The 15,371-nt window shown below is 52.7% G+C and overlaps 1 protein-coding gene across 2 annotated transcripts in view; it reads right to left on the bottom strand.

The window, feature by feature from the left end:
* SH2B3 (SH2B adaptor protein 3) overlaps window positions 1–15,371 on the bottom strand; it is a 44,741-nt gene that overhangs the window by 19,120 nt on the left and 10,250 nt on the right. For both annotated transcript variants that reach the window (XM_009181733.4, XM_003907164.5), the window contains exon 2: window positions 12,974–13,741. In XM_009181733.4, coding sequence (XP_009179997.1) covers window positions 12,974–13,714 — 741 coding nt within the window. In that variant the 5' untranslated portion in view covers window positions 13,715–13,741. The remainder of the gene's footprint in view (window positions 1–12,973; window positions 13,742–15,371) is intronic.

Below are 15,371 nucleotides of genomic sequence, written 5' to 3'. Positions count from 1 at the left end.
GTTTGTAAATTATATCTCAATAAAGCTTTGAGAGCAAGAATGGATCAGAAGTGCTTATAAAAACCTTGACCCAGCACTCCCCTTCTAGGAACTGAGCAGAAGAAAATCACAGAAATGGGCACCAAGACTGACATAAGGTGTTCATCCCAGGGTCATCTATACCAGCAAAAAAGTTAGAAATGGGCTGGGCACAGTGGCTGTAATCCCAGCACTTTGGGAAGCTGAGGCAGGCAGGTCACCTGAGATCAGGAGTTTGAGACCAGCCTGGCCAACATGGTGAAACCCCGCCTCTACTAAAAATACAAAAATTAGCCAGGTGTGGTGGCACACGCCTGTAATCCTGGCTACACAGGAGGCTGAGGCACAAGAATTGCTTGAACCTGGGAGGTGGGAAAAAAAAAAAAAGAATACAGAAAAATGTTCAGGACACATAGTGAAAAAAGCAGGTGACCAAATAGTATGAGGAATGCCAGGCCTGCAAAGGCTGAAGTTTTTGTGCACAAGCTCCTGCCTGCAAGGGACTCCAGACAGAATTGTGCAAAAAGTAATCCCTTCCCAGCAATTGCTGAAGGAATTGGAATTTGGGGGTGGAGGCAAAGTTAAAGACAGAAGAGGCTGGGTGTGGTGGTGGCTCATGCCTGTAATCCCAGAACTTTGGGAGACCTAGGCGGAAGGACTGCTTGAGCCTAGGAGTTTAAGACCAGCCTAGGCAACATAGTAAGACTCTGTCTCTACAAAAAAACTTAAAAATTAGCAGGGCATGGTGTCCTGCTAATGTCTATGCTAACAGCAGCATTAAACAGTCCCAGCTACTTGGGAGGCTAAGGTGGGAAGATCACTTGAGCCCAGGAGGTTGAGGATGCAGTGAGCCAAGATGGCGCCACTGCACTCCAGTCTGGGGGACAGAGCGAGACCCGGTCTCAAAAACAAAACAAAAATGACGATAATGACATCTACCAAATGGAAATGCTGGTTCTCTATGGGTAGTGAGATTGTGGGAGGTTTTTCTGGTACTGTTTTTTTTTTTTTTTTCTTTAAATAGTTTCTGCCATGAGCTTTATTAATTGAAAAAGCAAAATAAAAAACATTAGAACTCAGACATGGAGGTCCTCGGCAAGTTAGAGACAGTTTCCTAGATTACATGGGGTACTCAGATGAAGACAGGGCAGGACCCCCTTCCAGGTGGTTCCCTAGAGAGAGGTTTCTATCTCCTCCTACAGTGGTGCCTCTGCGTGTGGAGCTGAGGTCGGGGTACGAGTCAGGCATGGGGTGGGGGGTCCCAGGCAGCAGCCACAGCGAGGGAGGTCCAGAGGCCAAGTGGCCCTTAATCGCCCCGATGTACACTGTCACCCAGTGGTTCCAGAGGCCAGTGGGCAGGGGCCACAGCCTTCTCCTCAACTCAGAGGGAAGATAGGAAAAAGGGGGTATGGGGCCCCAGAAAGGAAGCTGAGGTGGCCCCTCCTGCACTGGGGGAGGAAGCCCCCCCGCCGGGCCAGCACTCGGCGACCTCTTCTAGCACATTCAGTTTCCTTTCCCATTCACAAAGAACTGGGTGGGGGATTTCCAGCAGCACCAGTGGGGCCAGCCAGGGGTTGCCATGGGGAGCAGCCAGGCTGCTGCCCATCCTGGGGAGGGACCCTGGGGACCTACCTGTGGGATGTGGTGGGCTCCTTCCCCTTTTTCCGCCCTTCAGGGTAGGAACACATCATGCCAGCTCCTCCCTGAGCCTGCATTTGGCTCAAAACAACCCACTAAGGCAAGTGCTGGCATCCCATTTTCTGTAATGAGCCACAGAGGCTCAGAGAGGCCAAGTTCTCGGCCCAGAGCCACACAGCAAGGATACAAGAGCCAAGATCTGAACCTGACCCTGTCCATTTGCCCTTCTCCAGCGTCTACCTTTCGCCCCTAGACCCTGACCCTGAACCTCCAAGCCCACAGCCCTGACTCCACAATGGTCTCATCTCAACACCAGCCCCACAAACAAACAAAACAAAAAATACCACACCAACTTCCAAGAAGCCAGTAAGAGCAGCCAGGCCTGGTGAGCAGGACGGGGTGGGGACGGACCATAATAACTTAATTACCCACCCCCCGCCCGCCCTGTTGGATTCAGGGCACTTTCTAGGCTGTGGATTCGCAGAATTTGAGCTGAAAGGAAGCGCCCGATACCATCTACCCCCGTGGTTTCAGCGCGGTCGGGGGGTTCTTCTAAGCGGCAAAGCACTTTTTCAAAAACGATTTTGCATGGAACCCCAATAAGGGGGCAGATGGGGTGGCAATGTGTGTGGCTGGGGCCGCGGGAGCCCTGCCCAACCCCCTCCTCCTTCCCCACCACTCCCAGAAGGCCACTGCCCCAAGCACCCGCTTCATAGCTCAGAGAGGACTGGGACCTACCCCGGTCACATGGCAGCCCACGACACAGTGAGGATGGGACCTCCATTCCTACCCCAGGAGCCTCTGTCCCTGCCTGGTCCCTCAGGAGAGGTGGGCCCAGGAAAAAATCGGCTTCTTAAGCTTGTGTGCCCGCCAGGACCTGAGCTCTGCCTGACTGCCAAGACGAGGGCTCAGTCTGCCCTGCCTGCCGGGATACGGGCTCAGTCTGCCCCTGGCCTTGGCAGATCCACCAGGGACTCTCATTTCCTGCCTTGGCCACCTCCCAGTTCTGGGGCCTCAGGCAACCTTCTGTACCTCTCTGTGCCTAGTTTTCTTGGCTGTGAGATGACTTCATCACTGTCCCCACCTCCAGGGTTTGTGGTAAGGATTCCATGGGATGTGGCGGGCACAGTGCCTGTCACATGGAAACCAATTAATAAAAACTGGCTGGGCGCAATATCTCCCGCCTGTAATCCTAGCATTTTGGGAGGCCAAGGCAGATGGATAGCTTGAGGCCAGGAGTTCAAGACCAGCCTGGCCAACATGGCGAAACCGCATCTCTACTAATAATACAAAAAAATTAGCTGAGTGTGTTGGTGGGCGCCTGTAATCCCAGCTACTCGGGAGGCTGAGGCAGGAGAATTGCTTGAACCCTGGAGGCAGCAGTTGCAGTGAGCCGAGATCACACCACTGTGCTCTAACCTGGGTGCTCTGTCTCTAAATAAATTAATAAATAAAAATGACAACGCCAGTGATGCCCGCAGCAGCGAAGCCTTGCTGGGCACTGGCTGTGTTAGGCACAGCTCTAGGTGCTTCCCAGACAGCACTCAGTTGATCCTGGGGTGGGAGCCATCATTCAGCTATTTTTACTTGAGGAAACTGAGGCACAGGGAGGGCAAAGTGCCTTCCTTCCCCTGGGTCACAAGGTTCAGAAAGGCAGGGGCAGGCCAGGCCCGCGCCTGTCGGAGCCCGAGGCAGCGCCCCTCCTGCGGCTGCTTCCTGCCACTGGCCCTCCTCCTCCTCTTCCTCCTCCTCCTCCTCCTCCTTGCACTCCTGCCCTGAGAGGAAACCGCCAGGCCTCCGGCGGACGTCCCTTTCTTTCTGCTTCCTCTTTCCCACACCCGGAGGCATGGGGGTGGCTCCTTGCATCCCCGCCCAGGCTCTGGGCCCAGAGCTTGACTCCTGTGGCCTCCCCAGGCCTCAGTTTCCTCCTCTTTAAAGGAGGTGTAAGGGCGGTGCTGCTTGGAAGACTCACGGCAAGGACGGATGGGCACAGCCCTCCTGTGCACCCATGTCCCCACCCATGCAGGGCCCTAGTTAACAGCACCATCAATAATACTGACAGTAAGTCCTTCTAAAGACTCACTGCTCACAGGGGCAGCCAACTGCCCAGGTTCCAAGCCCCTCTCGGCCACAGGGGCTGTGAGACCTTGGGAAAGCCACCTTTTTCCACTAAGCGCTCTCAGACCTAGTCTCCCCATCTGTGAAATGGGCCTAATGGTGCAGCTATCCTCACAGGGCTGCTGTGAAGATAAAAGGAAGCCAGGTCAGTAAAGTGCCTGGTGTATAAGGAAAGCCCAATAAATGGTGGCTTAAAGGGCATTTATCAACAGCTAGAATTCCATCATGTCCTCCACTGTACAGATGAGGGAAACTGAGGCTCAACCTCCAGAACCACCAGGGCTGGCAGGACTTCGAGATCATCTCAGCCAACCCATGCCTGGGCATATATGGAAACGGAGGCCCGGCAGGGTGGGTATGCTCCATTTGAAATGGGAGCCCCATCTCCCCAGGAAGGTCTGGGGCCCAAGGCCAGCTACTCCAGTCCAGCAGCTGCTTCTGGAATCTTTCCCTCAGGGTCCCTGCTGTCACCTCCCTGTCAGGCTCTCCCACTGAACCAGCAGCAGCACAGGCCAGGCTGGGACCCCCTCCAATGCCGGCCTGGCACTGCCAGATCCTCTGAATTTTTTTTTTTTTTTTCTGAGACGAAGTCTTGCTCTGTCACCCACGCTAGAGTGCAGTGGTGCGATCTTGGCTCACTGCAACCTCCGCCTCCTGGGCTCAAGCGATTCTCCTGCCTCAGCCCCCTGGGTAGCTGGGATTACAGGCATGCGCACCGCACCCAGCTAATTTTGTATTTTTAGTAGAGACTGGGTTTCACCATGTTGGCCAGGCTGGTCTTGAACTCCTGACTTCAAGTGATCCATCTGCCTTGGCCTCCCAAAATTCTGGGATTACAGGCATGAGCCACCGCGCCCAGCTGATCCCCTGATTTCATAAGAGAAACCAGAAGTCTGGATTCTGTGAAATCTCTCCACTTTAGGTTATAAATGTGGCAACCAGTACAATTTCCTTTTCTGGTAACTGCCAGGTGAGATGCGCACTTCAGGTCCAGCCCAGCCTGGAGCTGGCGTTATACACTCTCTTGTTTGAACTAGTTCAGCAGGTGGCCAGGGACTTGGGGTTAGAGGGCCCTTGGGATCAAAGGTTCCCATCTCAGGGTTCAGATCCCCTTCACTTCACAAACCCAAGCAAGTAAGTTTCTGTGCTTCTCCCAGTGCCTCAATTTCCTCATCTGTCAAATGGGTCAGTGAACTCCAGCTCATGGGAAGGTCAAAGAATTTAGGGCGACGCCCGGCACGCAGAGGCACATATTCAGGGCCATGAATGTTGGGGCTCAGAAAACACCCCAAAGAAAGGTGCTGTGGCGTGCTAAGTACTTGAACTAAAGAAGACTAGAAGGGCTCAGAAGGGGCCCTCAGAAGCAAAGTCTCTCTGACCTTCTTCTGCCCTCCTGTCTCTCTCACCCTCCCTTCTCCCCTGAAGCGAGTTATAGAAACTAGGCGGCTGGGCGCAGTGGCTCACGCCTGTAATCCCAACACTGGGAGGCCGAGGCAGAAGGATCACTTGAGGCCAGGAGTTCGAGGCCAGCCTGGGCAACATAGCAAATCCCCATCTCTCTTACAAAAAAAGGAAAGGAAAGGAAAGGAAAAGGAAAAGGAAAGGGAAAGGGAAAAGGAAAAGGAAAAGGAAAGGAAAAAGGAGAGGAAAGGAAAAACGGTACCAGAATTCTTCCTCAAGGTAGGTCATAGAATCTAGAACCCCTCTCCCTGAAAGCCAGAAATAAAACCTGGAACTACAACTCTAAACTTCCCCTACCTTCCTGGGTAGGAGCCATCCACAAAGAAATTCTCCAACCTACCTTGTCTGAGGGAGGCAGGCTGTAAGTTCCAGAGAGGTCTTGCCCTATACCGGAAGGAAGAAACGCCATGCAGAGACCAAGAGGAATGGGAGCAGGTAGGCCTTGCTGGGATCCCGCCTCTGTCTAGCTCAGTAGATCACACCCTTTTGTCCCAATCCCATTTTTATGCAGCTATCCCTGCTCCATCAAACCTAAACACCAGACAGACCATTTCCTGGGGTCTTTTGGTCTTCATTCCTGGAGGCTCTGTGTCACATAAAACTCTCATTCAATAACTTTGTGATGCTTTTCTCTTGCTGACCTGTCTTGTTGCAAGAGTGTTGGCCATGACCCCGATGATGGCTGATGAAAGGCATGTCACCTTGCCCCCACGTAAACACACTCCTCCCCTGTCCTCGCCCTGCCTCGGGCTCAGCAGTGCCCAGGGGAGGGAGGTCTTCATAAGAAATCATGCCATACTCTCCCATCGCTGGCCTGAGCTGGAAGACCACAGGTAGCCTGGAGGGTCCCTCTCACCCACTCCCACCCCCAGGCGGCCCAGGCAAGTGTCTCAGGCCTTCTAAGCCTAAATCCTCCAATTGTTCCCATTGCCCTTAGTGTAAAATCTAAAGTCCCCACGGTGGCCCACAAGGGCCCCCATAGTCCAGCTCCACCACCTTTGCAGTCTCACCCCTCTTGCTCCCTCCAACCCTAGGATGCCTGACTATTACCAACCCCAGGGAAGGCAGCCCCCTCCCACCTCCCAAGGGCCCACGCTGCCCTCCTGCAGTGGCCACTGAGACCAGAGAAAGCTGGGACTTCTCTCCCCTTCTCCTGACCTTAGAAAATACAGACAGCTCCTCCACCGCACCCCCACCCCCAGCAGGCTGTGGCCTTTCCCTTGCACACCCCGGTCACAGAACGCTCTCTTCCAGAGCAGCCCTCACAGTGCCCCTGGAGGTGCTGTACCATCACCCTGCTCCACAGGCCCGGGGTCACACAGCAGGTCAGGGGTGGAGCTGCGGCCCAACTGCAGGTGAGGCTCACCTGTGGGCTGGGCCCACCTGGCCTCAGACTTCTGGGCAGCTGCCTTCTCTTGGCTCTCTCCCTCCAAAGCCTCTTACAGCCCTGGGCAGCAGGGCCTCCTCCAGGCTGGCACTGGGATTATATCTGCTCCCTCTCCTGCGGGGCACCCTTTAAGTGACAGACTGCAGGTGCGGATCCAAAGCTTAAGCCCTTCGCCACCACGCACTGGTTGTCAGAACTTTCTTTTTTTTTTTTTTTTTTTTTTTTTTTGAGACGGAGTCTGGCTCTGTCGCCCAGGCTGGAGTGCAGTGGCCGGATCTCAGCTCACTGCAAGCTCCGCCTCCCGGGTTTATGCCATTCTCCTGCCTCAGCCTCCCGAGTAGCTGGGACTACAGGCGCGCGCCACCTTGCCCGGCTAGTTTTTTGTATTTTTTAGTAGAGACGGGGTTTCACCGTGTTAGCCAGAATGGTCTCGATCTTCTGACCTCGTGATCCGCCCGTCTCGGCCTCCCAAAGTGCTAGGATTACAGGCTTGAGCCACCGCGCCCGGCCAGAACTTTCTTATCCTTTTGTTTAAAACTGTTCCCAGAGCCAACCCCTGGGTCAGAGGTCAGGATGTCAGGGGTCACAGTTGACCACCTGGCAGGCATATGCAAAATTTGTGGTCTGAGCACCCTCAGCCCATCACCTGGACACAGATTCACTGAGGGGACGCTCTGGAACCGCCCGGACTATTCCACCTGATGCTCAGAGGGGCTAGGAGAAGCCTCTCCAGGGCTGCTTGCTTTGCAGGCAACACCCCAGGCCCCGCAGCAACCGCCAAGCCTGTGACAGAGCCCCAGCCAGCCAGGGCTAAGGCAAAGCCCTCTGGGACCTCCCTGGTTCCCTGGATTGGGACAAGCCCTGGGGAATCTGATGGGACCCTACCATCAGGGCTCCCAGAGAACAGGAGTCTTGGGGATGCCTTCCCCTGAGGGCCCAGCCAGCACTGGAAATAAACCCAGGCTCTCTGCCCGAAGTCAAAACCATAACAAACCACAACAACCATGGCAACAACAACGCAGCACTCATGGAGTGCTCCCAGCGCCAGGCACGCGGCACATGTGCTCTCCCCGCCAAGATATACACAGCCCTATGGAGTAGGAACTATGAGTACCCTCCAATGTATACAGGCGGAAACTGAGTCTCAGAAAGGTGATGGCACTTGCCCCAGAGCTGAGAAAGCAGCTCATTCATTATTCAAACCCAGGACCAGCTGGCTCCCGACACCTGGTCTTCCAAGATTATTTTTATTTTTTATATATTTACTTACCTTTTTGAGACAGAGTTTCGCTCTTGTCACCCAGGCTAGAGTGCAGTGGTGTGATCTCGGCTCACTGCAACTTCTGCCTCCCGGGTTCAAGTGATTCTCCTGCCTCAGCCTCCCAAGTAGTTGGGATTACAGGCATACACTACCACCCCCGGCTAATTTTGTATTTTCAGTAGAGACGGGGTTTCACCATGTTGGTCAGGCTGGTCTCGAACTCCTGACCTCAGGTGATCCGCCTGCCTCAGCCTCCCAAAGTGCTGGGACTACAGGCATGAGCCACACACTTGGCCACCAAGATAATTTTTAGTAGAGATGGGGTCAGGTGGGTCTCAAACTCCCAATCTCAGGTAATCTGCCTCAGTCTCCCTAAGTGCTGGGATTACTGGCATGAGCCACCACGCCCAGCCACAGAAGTTGTTTTTCAAAGATAAGAACTCCGGCCGGGCGCGGTGGCTCACGCCTGTAATCCCAGCATTTTGGGAGGCCGAGGCGGGCGGATCACGAGGTCAGGAGATTGAAACCATCCTGGCTAACACGGTGAAACTCCATCTCTACTAAAAATACAAAAAATTAGCCGGGCGTGGTGGCAGGTGCCTGTAGTCCCAGCAACCCAAGAGGCTGAGGCAGGAGAATAGCGTGAACCCGGGAGGCAGAGCTGGCAGTGTACCAAGACCGCACCCACTGCACTCCAGCCTGGGCAACAGAGCAAGACTCTGTCTCCAAAAAAAAAAAAGAACCCCACAGTGTTGCACAGATAAGATCATGTATTGAGACCGTTATTTGTCTTTCATGGTGTCACAGCCTCAAGATTTTTAACAAATGATGAGAAAACCGTTTTTATCTGTGCTTGCGTTTTCCCAACAGCTTCTGATTGTGCTTGGAATAAAACACTAAGTCCTTCCGTTCCCAGTGTCCTCCACCCACATGTACTTCCCTGCTCCCCATCTCCCTCTCTGTGCTTCCACCACACTGGCCTCTTCATATTGTCCTTTCTTCAAAACATGCTAAATACATTCTCTACTCTGGGTCTCTGCCCATGCTGTTCCTTCTGCCTGGAAGGCCCAGTGATTTACTTAGGATGAAAGTAAGTGATTTACTTAGGATTTACTTAGGATGAAAAGTGTCCTCCTGGCCAGGCGTGGTGTTCTCGCACCTGTAATTCCAGCACTTTGGGAGGCCAAGGTGGACAGATCACCTGAGGTCAGGAGTTCAAGACCAGCCTGGCCAACATGGCAAAAACCCATCTCTACTAAAAATATAAAAAATTAGCCAGGCATGGTAGCATGCGCCTATAATTCCAGCTACTCAGGAGGCTGAAGCAGAAGAATCACTTGAACCCAGGAGGCAGAGGATGCAGTGAGCTGAGATCACACCACTGCACTCCAGCCTGGGCAACAGAGCGAGACTCCATCTCAAACAAAACAAAACAAAACAAAACAAAAAAAACTGCTTTCTTGAAAAGCCAGCTCATAAAGGTAGGAAATGACGTTTAAAACGCAAAGAAATTGTCCAAAATATATAACGACTTTTACAAATCAATTTAAAAAAGGCTAGACAGACAATAAAAACATGTACTTCACAAACGACCAAATTCCAATGGCCAATAAACATATGAAAAGGTGCTTAACCTCTGAGTCATCAGGGAAATGCAAAGTAAAGCCACCTTGGGATCCGGGAAAACACCCACCAGTGACTCAACACCAAGCGCCTGGCCAACACCGTGAAACCCCATCTCTACTAAAAATACAAAAATCAGCTGGGCGTGCTGGCGCACACCGGTAATCCCAGCTACTGGGAGGCTGAGGCAGGAGAATCAGCTTGAACCTGGGAGGTGGAGCTTGCAGTGAGCCCATATTGTGCCACTGCACTCCAGCCTGGACCACAGAGCGAGACTCCATCTCAAAAACAAAACAAAAAACAAAAAAAACCCACCAAGTGCTCAAGTGCTGGTGGGGAAGCAGAACCACCCAGAACTCTCGCCCACTGCTGGTGGAATACAAAATGGTGCAGCTGCTTTGGGAAAAGTCTGGCAATTTCTCTAAAGTAAACATGCACCTACTCTATGACTGAGCAATGCCACTTCTAGGAATCCACCTGAGAGAAATGAAAGGACGTGTGTTCATACTTAGACCTAGATGCAAACTTCATAACAGCCTTAGTCATAAATCAAAATAGAAACAACCCAAATATTCATCAGAGGATGGGATAAATCAGTTGTGGGACATGAAGACATCTGTGCAATGGAAATCTATTCAGTACTCAAAAGAAACAAACCAGGCTGGGCACGGTGGTGCATGCCAGTAATCCCAGCACTTTGGGAGGTCAAAATGGGGGGATCGTTTGAGCCCAGGAGTTCAAGACCAACATTGGCAACATGGTGAAATCCCATCTCCCTCAAAAATACAAAAGTTAGCTGGGTGTGGTGGCATGCACCTGTGGTCCCAGCTACTCAGGAGGCTGAGGTGGGAGGACTGCTTGAGCCCAGGAGGACAGGAGGTACAGGATGCAGTGAGCTGAGATCAAGCCACTACACTCCAGCTGGGTGACAGAGCGAGACCCTGTCTCAAAAAAAAAAAAAAAGGAAGACACCATTGACACGTATGATCAATGTGATCAATCTCTAAAACATTATGCTGGGTAAAACGAGCCAGACATAAAAGGCAGCCTATTTGTTAGCTGCGAGTGGTGGCACGTGACTGTGATCCCAGCTACTGGGGAGGCTGAGGCACGAAGATAACCTGAGGCTGGGAGGTTGAGGCTACAATGAGCCATGATCACACCACTGCACTCCAGCCTAGGCGACACAGTGAGACCCTGTCTCAAAATAAATAATAAAATAAAACAAAGGCAACCTACTGCGTGATTCCACTCACATGACATTCAAGAACAGAGAAATCGAACCTGTGGTGATAAGAGGTGGTATGTATGGGGGTACGGGGCACTGGCCTGGGGGAGGCATGAAGGAGCCCTCTGGGGTGCTCGTCACTTGCATTGCACACACACGGAAACACAGAGCTTCAGATGTGTTTCATACTTCACATACTTTCAGGTCTGCATGTTACGCCACAGTCAAGTTTGAAAAGGTTACTTCAAAGGATTCTTGGATGACTCTCCCAAACCACCAAACCGGGACCCCTCAGTTATCCTCCCAGAGACCCCATTGCTTTTCCTTTAGAACACAATTTACCAGTTTTAGAACACAATTTACTATTTTTAATTCCAGGTTCATTTGTGGGTTTATTTCCTCAATAGCCTCCACTAGACCGCCTGGTCCCCCAGAATGTGCCTAACGCATAGTAGGTGCTCCATAAATATCTGTCGAATGAATGAAAGAGTAACCGTAGGTTTCCTCCACCCACATCGTGAGCCCCTCAGGGCCAGTATCACATCGGTTTTGCTCATGCTCTAGAGTAAGGCCCTACCACGTAACAGGATCCCAAAGAGAGAGCAATTAGATGAAAGCTATATGGTCCTGTCATGCATACCTGAGTCAAAGATGGAGCCTGTCAGGTGAGTAGAACACAGTGACCTTTCAGCCTCAACAGCACAGTAGGAATTAAGCCAGCTGTGAAGGAAAAGAACTTTTTTTTTTTTGAGACAGAGTCTCGCTCTGTCACCCAGGCTGTAGTGCTGTGGCGCGACCTTGGCTCAATGCAGCCTTGACCTCCTGGGCTCAAGTGATCCTCCCACCACAGCCTCTAGAGCAGCTGGGACCACAGGCGTACACCACCACACCCAGCTAATTTTCATATTTTTTGTAGCAATGGGGTTTCGCCAAAGGACAAATTTTTTTTAACTTGCAAAACATCACCAAGGCACAGGAGGTGCAGAGAAATTCTCTGATGGTTTTGAGCTCTCTGGAAATAAAACAACAATCTGTCAACGCCAGTCCGAGTCAGGGTTTTCAAGGATCTCAGAGTGACCTGCTACCAGTCCATATGACACCCAAATGGGAAGCCAAAAAGGTGTCCCTGGACATTGTACAAAATCCTTGACTGGTACTCCTCAAAACTGCCAAGGCTATCAACAATAGAGGGTTGGAAACTATTACAGCCAGCAGGCCCCTAAGGAGACATAACGACTAAACTTCATGTGGTATCCTGGGTGGCGAGCTGGAACAGAAAAGGGACATTAGAGGAAAACTGGCAAAGCCAAAGGAACAGTGGCGTTTAGCTAATAGTGATGTACCAGTGCTGGTTCCTTAGCTACAACCAATGTACACAGCAGCGTAAGATATGAACCTTCGGTGAAGCTGGGTACCATGTGTAAAGGAACACTACTATCTTTGCAACTTTCCTGTGAGTCTAAAATTTTTTTTTTTTTTTGAGACCGACTCTCACTCTGTCACCAAGGCTGGACTACAGTGGTGTGATCTTGGTTCACTGTAACCTTCCCTCCCAGGTTCAAGTGATTCTCCTGCCTCAGCCTCTCAAGTAGCTGGGATTATAGGTGTGCGCCACTGTGCCCAGCTAATTTTTTATATTTTTAGTAGAAACAGGGATTCACTATGTTGCCCAGGCGGGTCTTGAACCCCTGGCCTCAAATGATCTGCCCACCTTGGCCTCCTAAAATGCTGGAGTTACAGGCATGACCCACTGCACCTGGCCTGTAAATCTAAAATTCAAAAATAAAAAGTTCTTTTTTATTTTATTTATTTAGAGACAGGGTCTTACTCTGTCACCCAGGCTTGGAGTGTGGTAGCATGATCACGGCTCACTGCAGCCTCCACCTCGTGGGCTCAAGTCATCCTCCCTTCTCAGCCTCCTGAGCAGCTGGGACCACAGGCACGCACCACCACACCTGGCTAATTTTTTATAGAGATAGGGTCTCGCTAAGCTGCCCAAGCTGGTCTCGAAGTCCTGGGCTCAAGCGATCCTCCTGCCTCGGCCTCCCAAAGTGCTGGGATTACAGGCATGAGCCATTGCACTTGGCCTAAAAGTTCTTTTTTAAGAGGGCCTAGTTCCCTCTGGGCACTCTGTGGCCACCAGCTGGAAAGCCATCACACCTCCCCAGCCGGCTCTCTCCCCAGGGTGAAGGCGAAGGGCGCAGCACAGTGCGCAACCCCGCGAGCAGGGCTTACTTACCTTGGGTGGGTCGAAGAGCTCCAGCACGCGGTCGGGGCCATCTGGGCCATCGGAGCCCGGCGCCCGGCGTAGCGCCAGCCTACCACGCTGCCAGCGCGCCCCGCTGTCCATGGAGGCCTCGTCGGCCAGGCTGTAGCGCAGCGCCGCCTCCTTCAGCGCCTCGGGTGGCGGCTCCCGGGCCAGGCTCCAGGGCAGGAGCTTCTTGGCCAGGCCGGGCCGGGCGGGGGTCTCAGCAGCCTCTCCGGGGGTCCCGAGGGCGGCAGCGGTGTGGGCCGCTGGCAGCTCCCCGGCCGAGCGGCGGCGGAAGATGTGGCGGAGGCTGCGGCGAAAGTGCTGGAAGGAGCAGGGCCCGGGCGGCCGCGGCGGGGCCAGTTCCTCAGAGCTGCGGGCCTTGGGCAGGCCAGGGGCGGCGAGGCCGGGGCCTGGCTCCGGGGACGCCTCAGCCTTGGCGGGGGGCCCACGGCCTGTGTCCCGGTAGTCGCGGCCCGGCGCGCGGCCGTCGCGCACCTCCCGGCAGAAGTAGCGCTGGAAGAGGTCGGTGAACTGCAGCGACACCAGCTCCGCACGCAGCGGCGCGTGCTGCGGATGCTCGCGAGCGAACAGCCAGTACTGGCGGGCCAGCTCCCGGGCCGCCGCCACGGCGTGCAACTCACAGAACTCGCTCCAGCCCCGCGGGGCCGGCACCGGGGAGGCCGAGGGCGGGGAGGAGGCCGAGGAGGGCTGCAGGGCAGGCCCGTTCATGGTGGAGACCCAGGTGGTGCGGCGGGGCTGAAAGACATGTGGGTGGGGGGGCAACAAGGAGTGAGCAGGTGGGCAAGCAGGTGACGGCGCGTCACACACCGCGCACCACAGCAGAAATCCGACATGACCATAACACCCAGTGCTGGTGAAGATGCAGGGAAACACACACTCTCCTACCAAGTGGCATTCTGTAAGGGGCATGGCCAACTTGGCAGAATTGATTCTAGACTCTGGAATCCTGCTTTTGAAGGACAAAAACCGTATTATCATTTCAATAGATGCAGGGAGAGTATTTGACAAAATTCAACATAACTTTATTATAAAAACTTTCAACAAATTAAGCATAGATGATATGTTGTACTTAACACACTGACCCTATATAAAGGCTGAGCTCGGAGGCTCACGTCTGTAATCCCAGCACTTTGGGAGGCTGAAGCAGGAGGATCGCTTGAGCCCAGTTTGAGACCAGCCTGGGCAACATGGCAAAAGCCCATCTCTCCAAAAAGACAAACACAAAAATGAGTTGGCATTGTAGCACTCGCACCTGTAGTCCTAACTACTTGGGAGCCTGAGGAAGTCAGGGCTGCAGTAGGCCATGATCAGCCATTGAACTCCAGCCCAGGCAACAGAATGAGACCCTGTCTCAAAAAATAATAATAATAATAAAATAAAGACCATACATGATAAGCACACAGCTAACATTGCACTTAATGGTGAAAAGTTGACAACTTTTCCTTTAAGGCCAGGGATGAGAAAAGGATGCCCACTCTGGTCACTTCTATTTAACACAGTACTGACAGTCCTAGCCAGAGCAATTAGGCTCTAGGAATCCCACTTTTAAGTATTCAAGAGAAATACTTGCTCCCTGCTACATATTTCCTGCTGCAACATTTATAATGGGGAAAAACTCTAAGAGACAACCTAAATGCCCCCAGTTGGAGACTGATGAAAGAATCTGGCCCATCTATAGGCTGGAAGACTCTGCAGCAGGGGGAAAGGGTGAGGAAGACCCACCCCCCCACCTCTGGGAGAGCTCCAGGGCAGGGCTATTCACTAAGTGAAAAAGCAAACAGCAGAACAAGACACGCTAGACGATCCCATTTACATGAACATACATAAAACCAAACTACTAATGTTTATGTGTACACAAACATTTTGTAAATGGTGGGCAAGAAAGGTCTGGCAGAAACAAACCCATCCTGAAACAGTGGGTATTTCTGGGGAGGAATCAGAATTGGGGTGTGGGGATGGTAGGGATGGCGGGGAAGTAACCAAGAAGCTTGCTACTACTTATCTCTAGCAAGGATGGCTAAGAACACAGATTCTGGAATGTGGATTCAAATCCCAGCACCAGCCAGACGCGGTGGCTCATGCCTGTAATCTCAGCACTTTGGGAGGCCCAGGTGGGTGGATTACTTGAGTTCAGGAGGTAGAGACCAGCCCGGCCAACATGGTGAAACCCCATCTCTACTGAAAATACAAAAATTAGCTGGCTGTGGTGGCGCGTACCTGTAGTCCCGCTACTCAGGAGGCTGGGGCAGGAGAAATGCTTGAATCCAGGAGGTGGAGGTTGCAGTGAGCTGAGATGGTGCCACTGCACTCCAGCCTGGGTTACAGAGCAAGACCTTGTCTCAAAAAAAAAAAAGCCCAGCAACCA

The sequence above is a fragment of the Papio anubis genome, chromosome 9, assembly GCF_008728515.1.
Source record: "Papio anubis isolate 15944 chromosome 9, Panubis1.0, whole genome shotgun sequence".
NCBI classification, from domain to species: Eukaryota; Metazoa; Chordata; class Mammalia; order Primates; family Cercopithecidae; genus Papio; species Papio anubis.
This window is presented reverse-complemented; position numbering and strand designations above follow the sequence as displayed.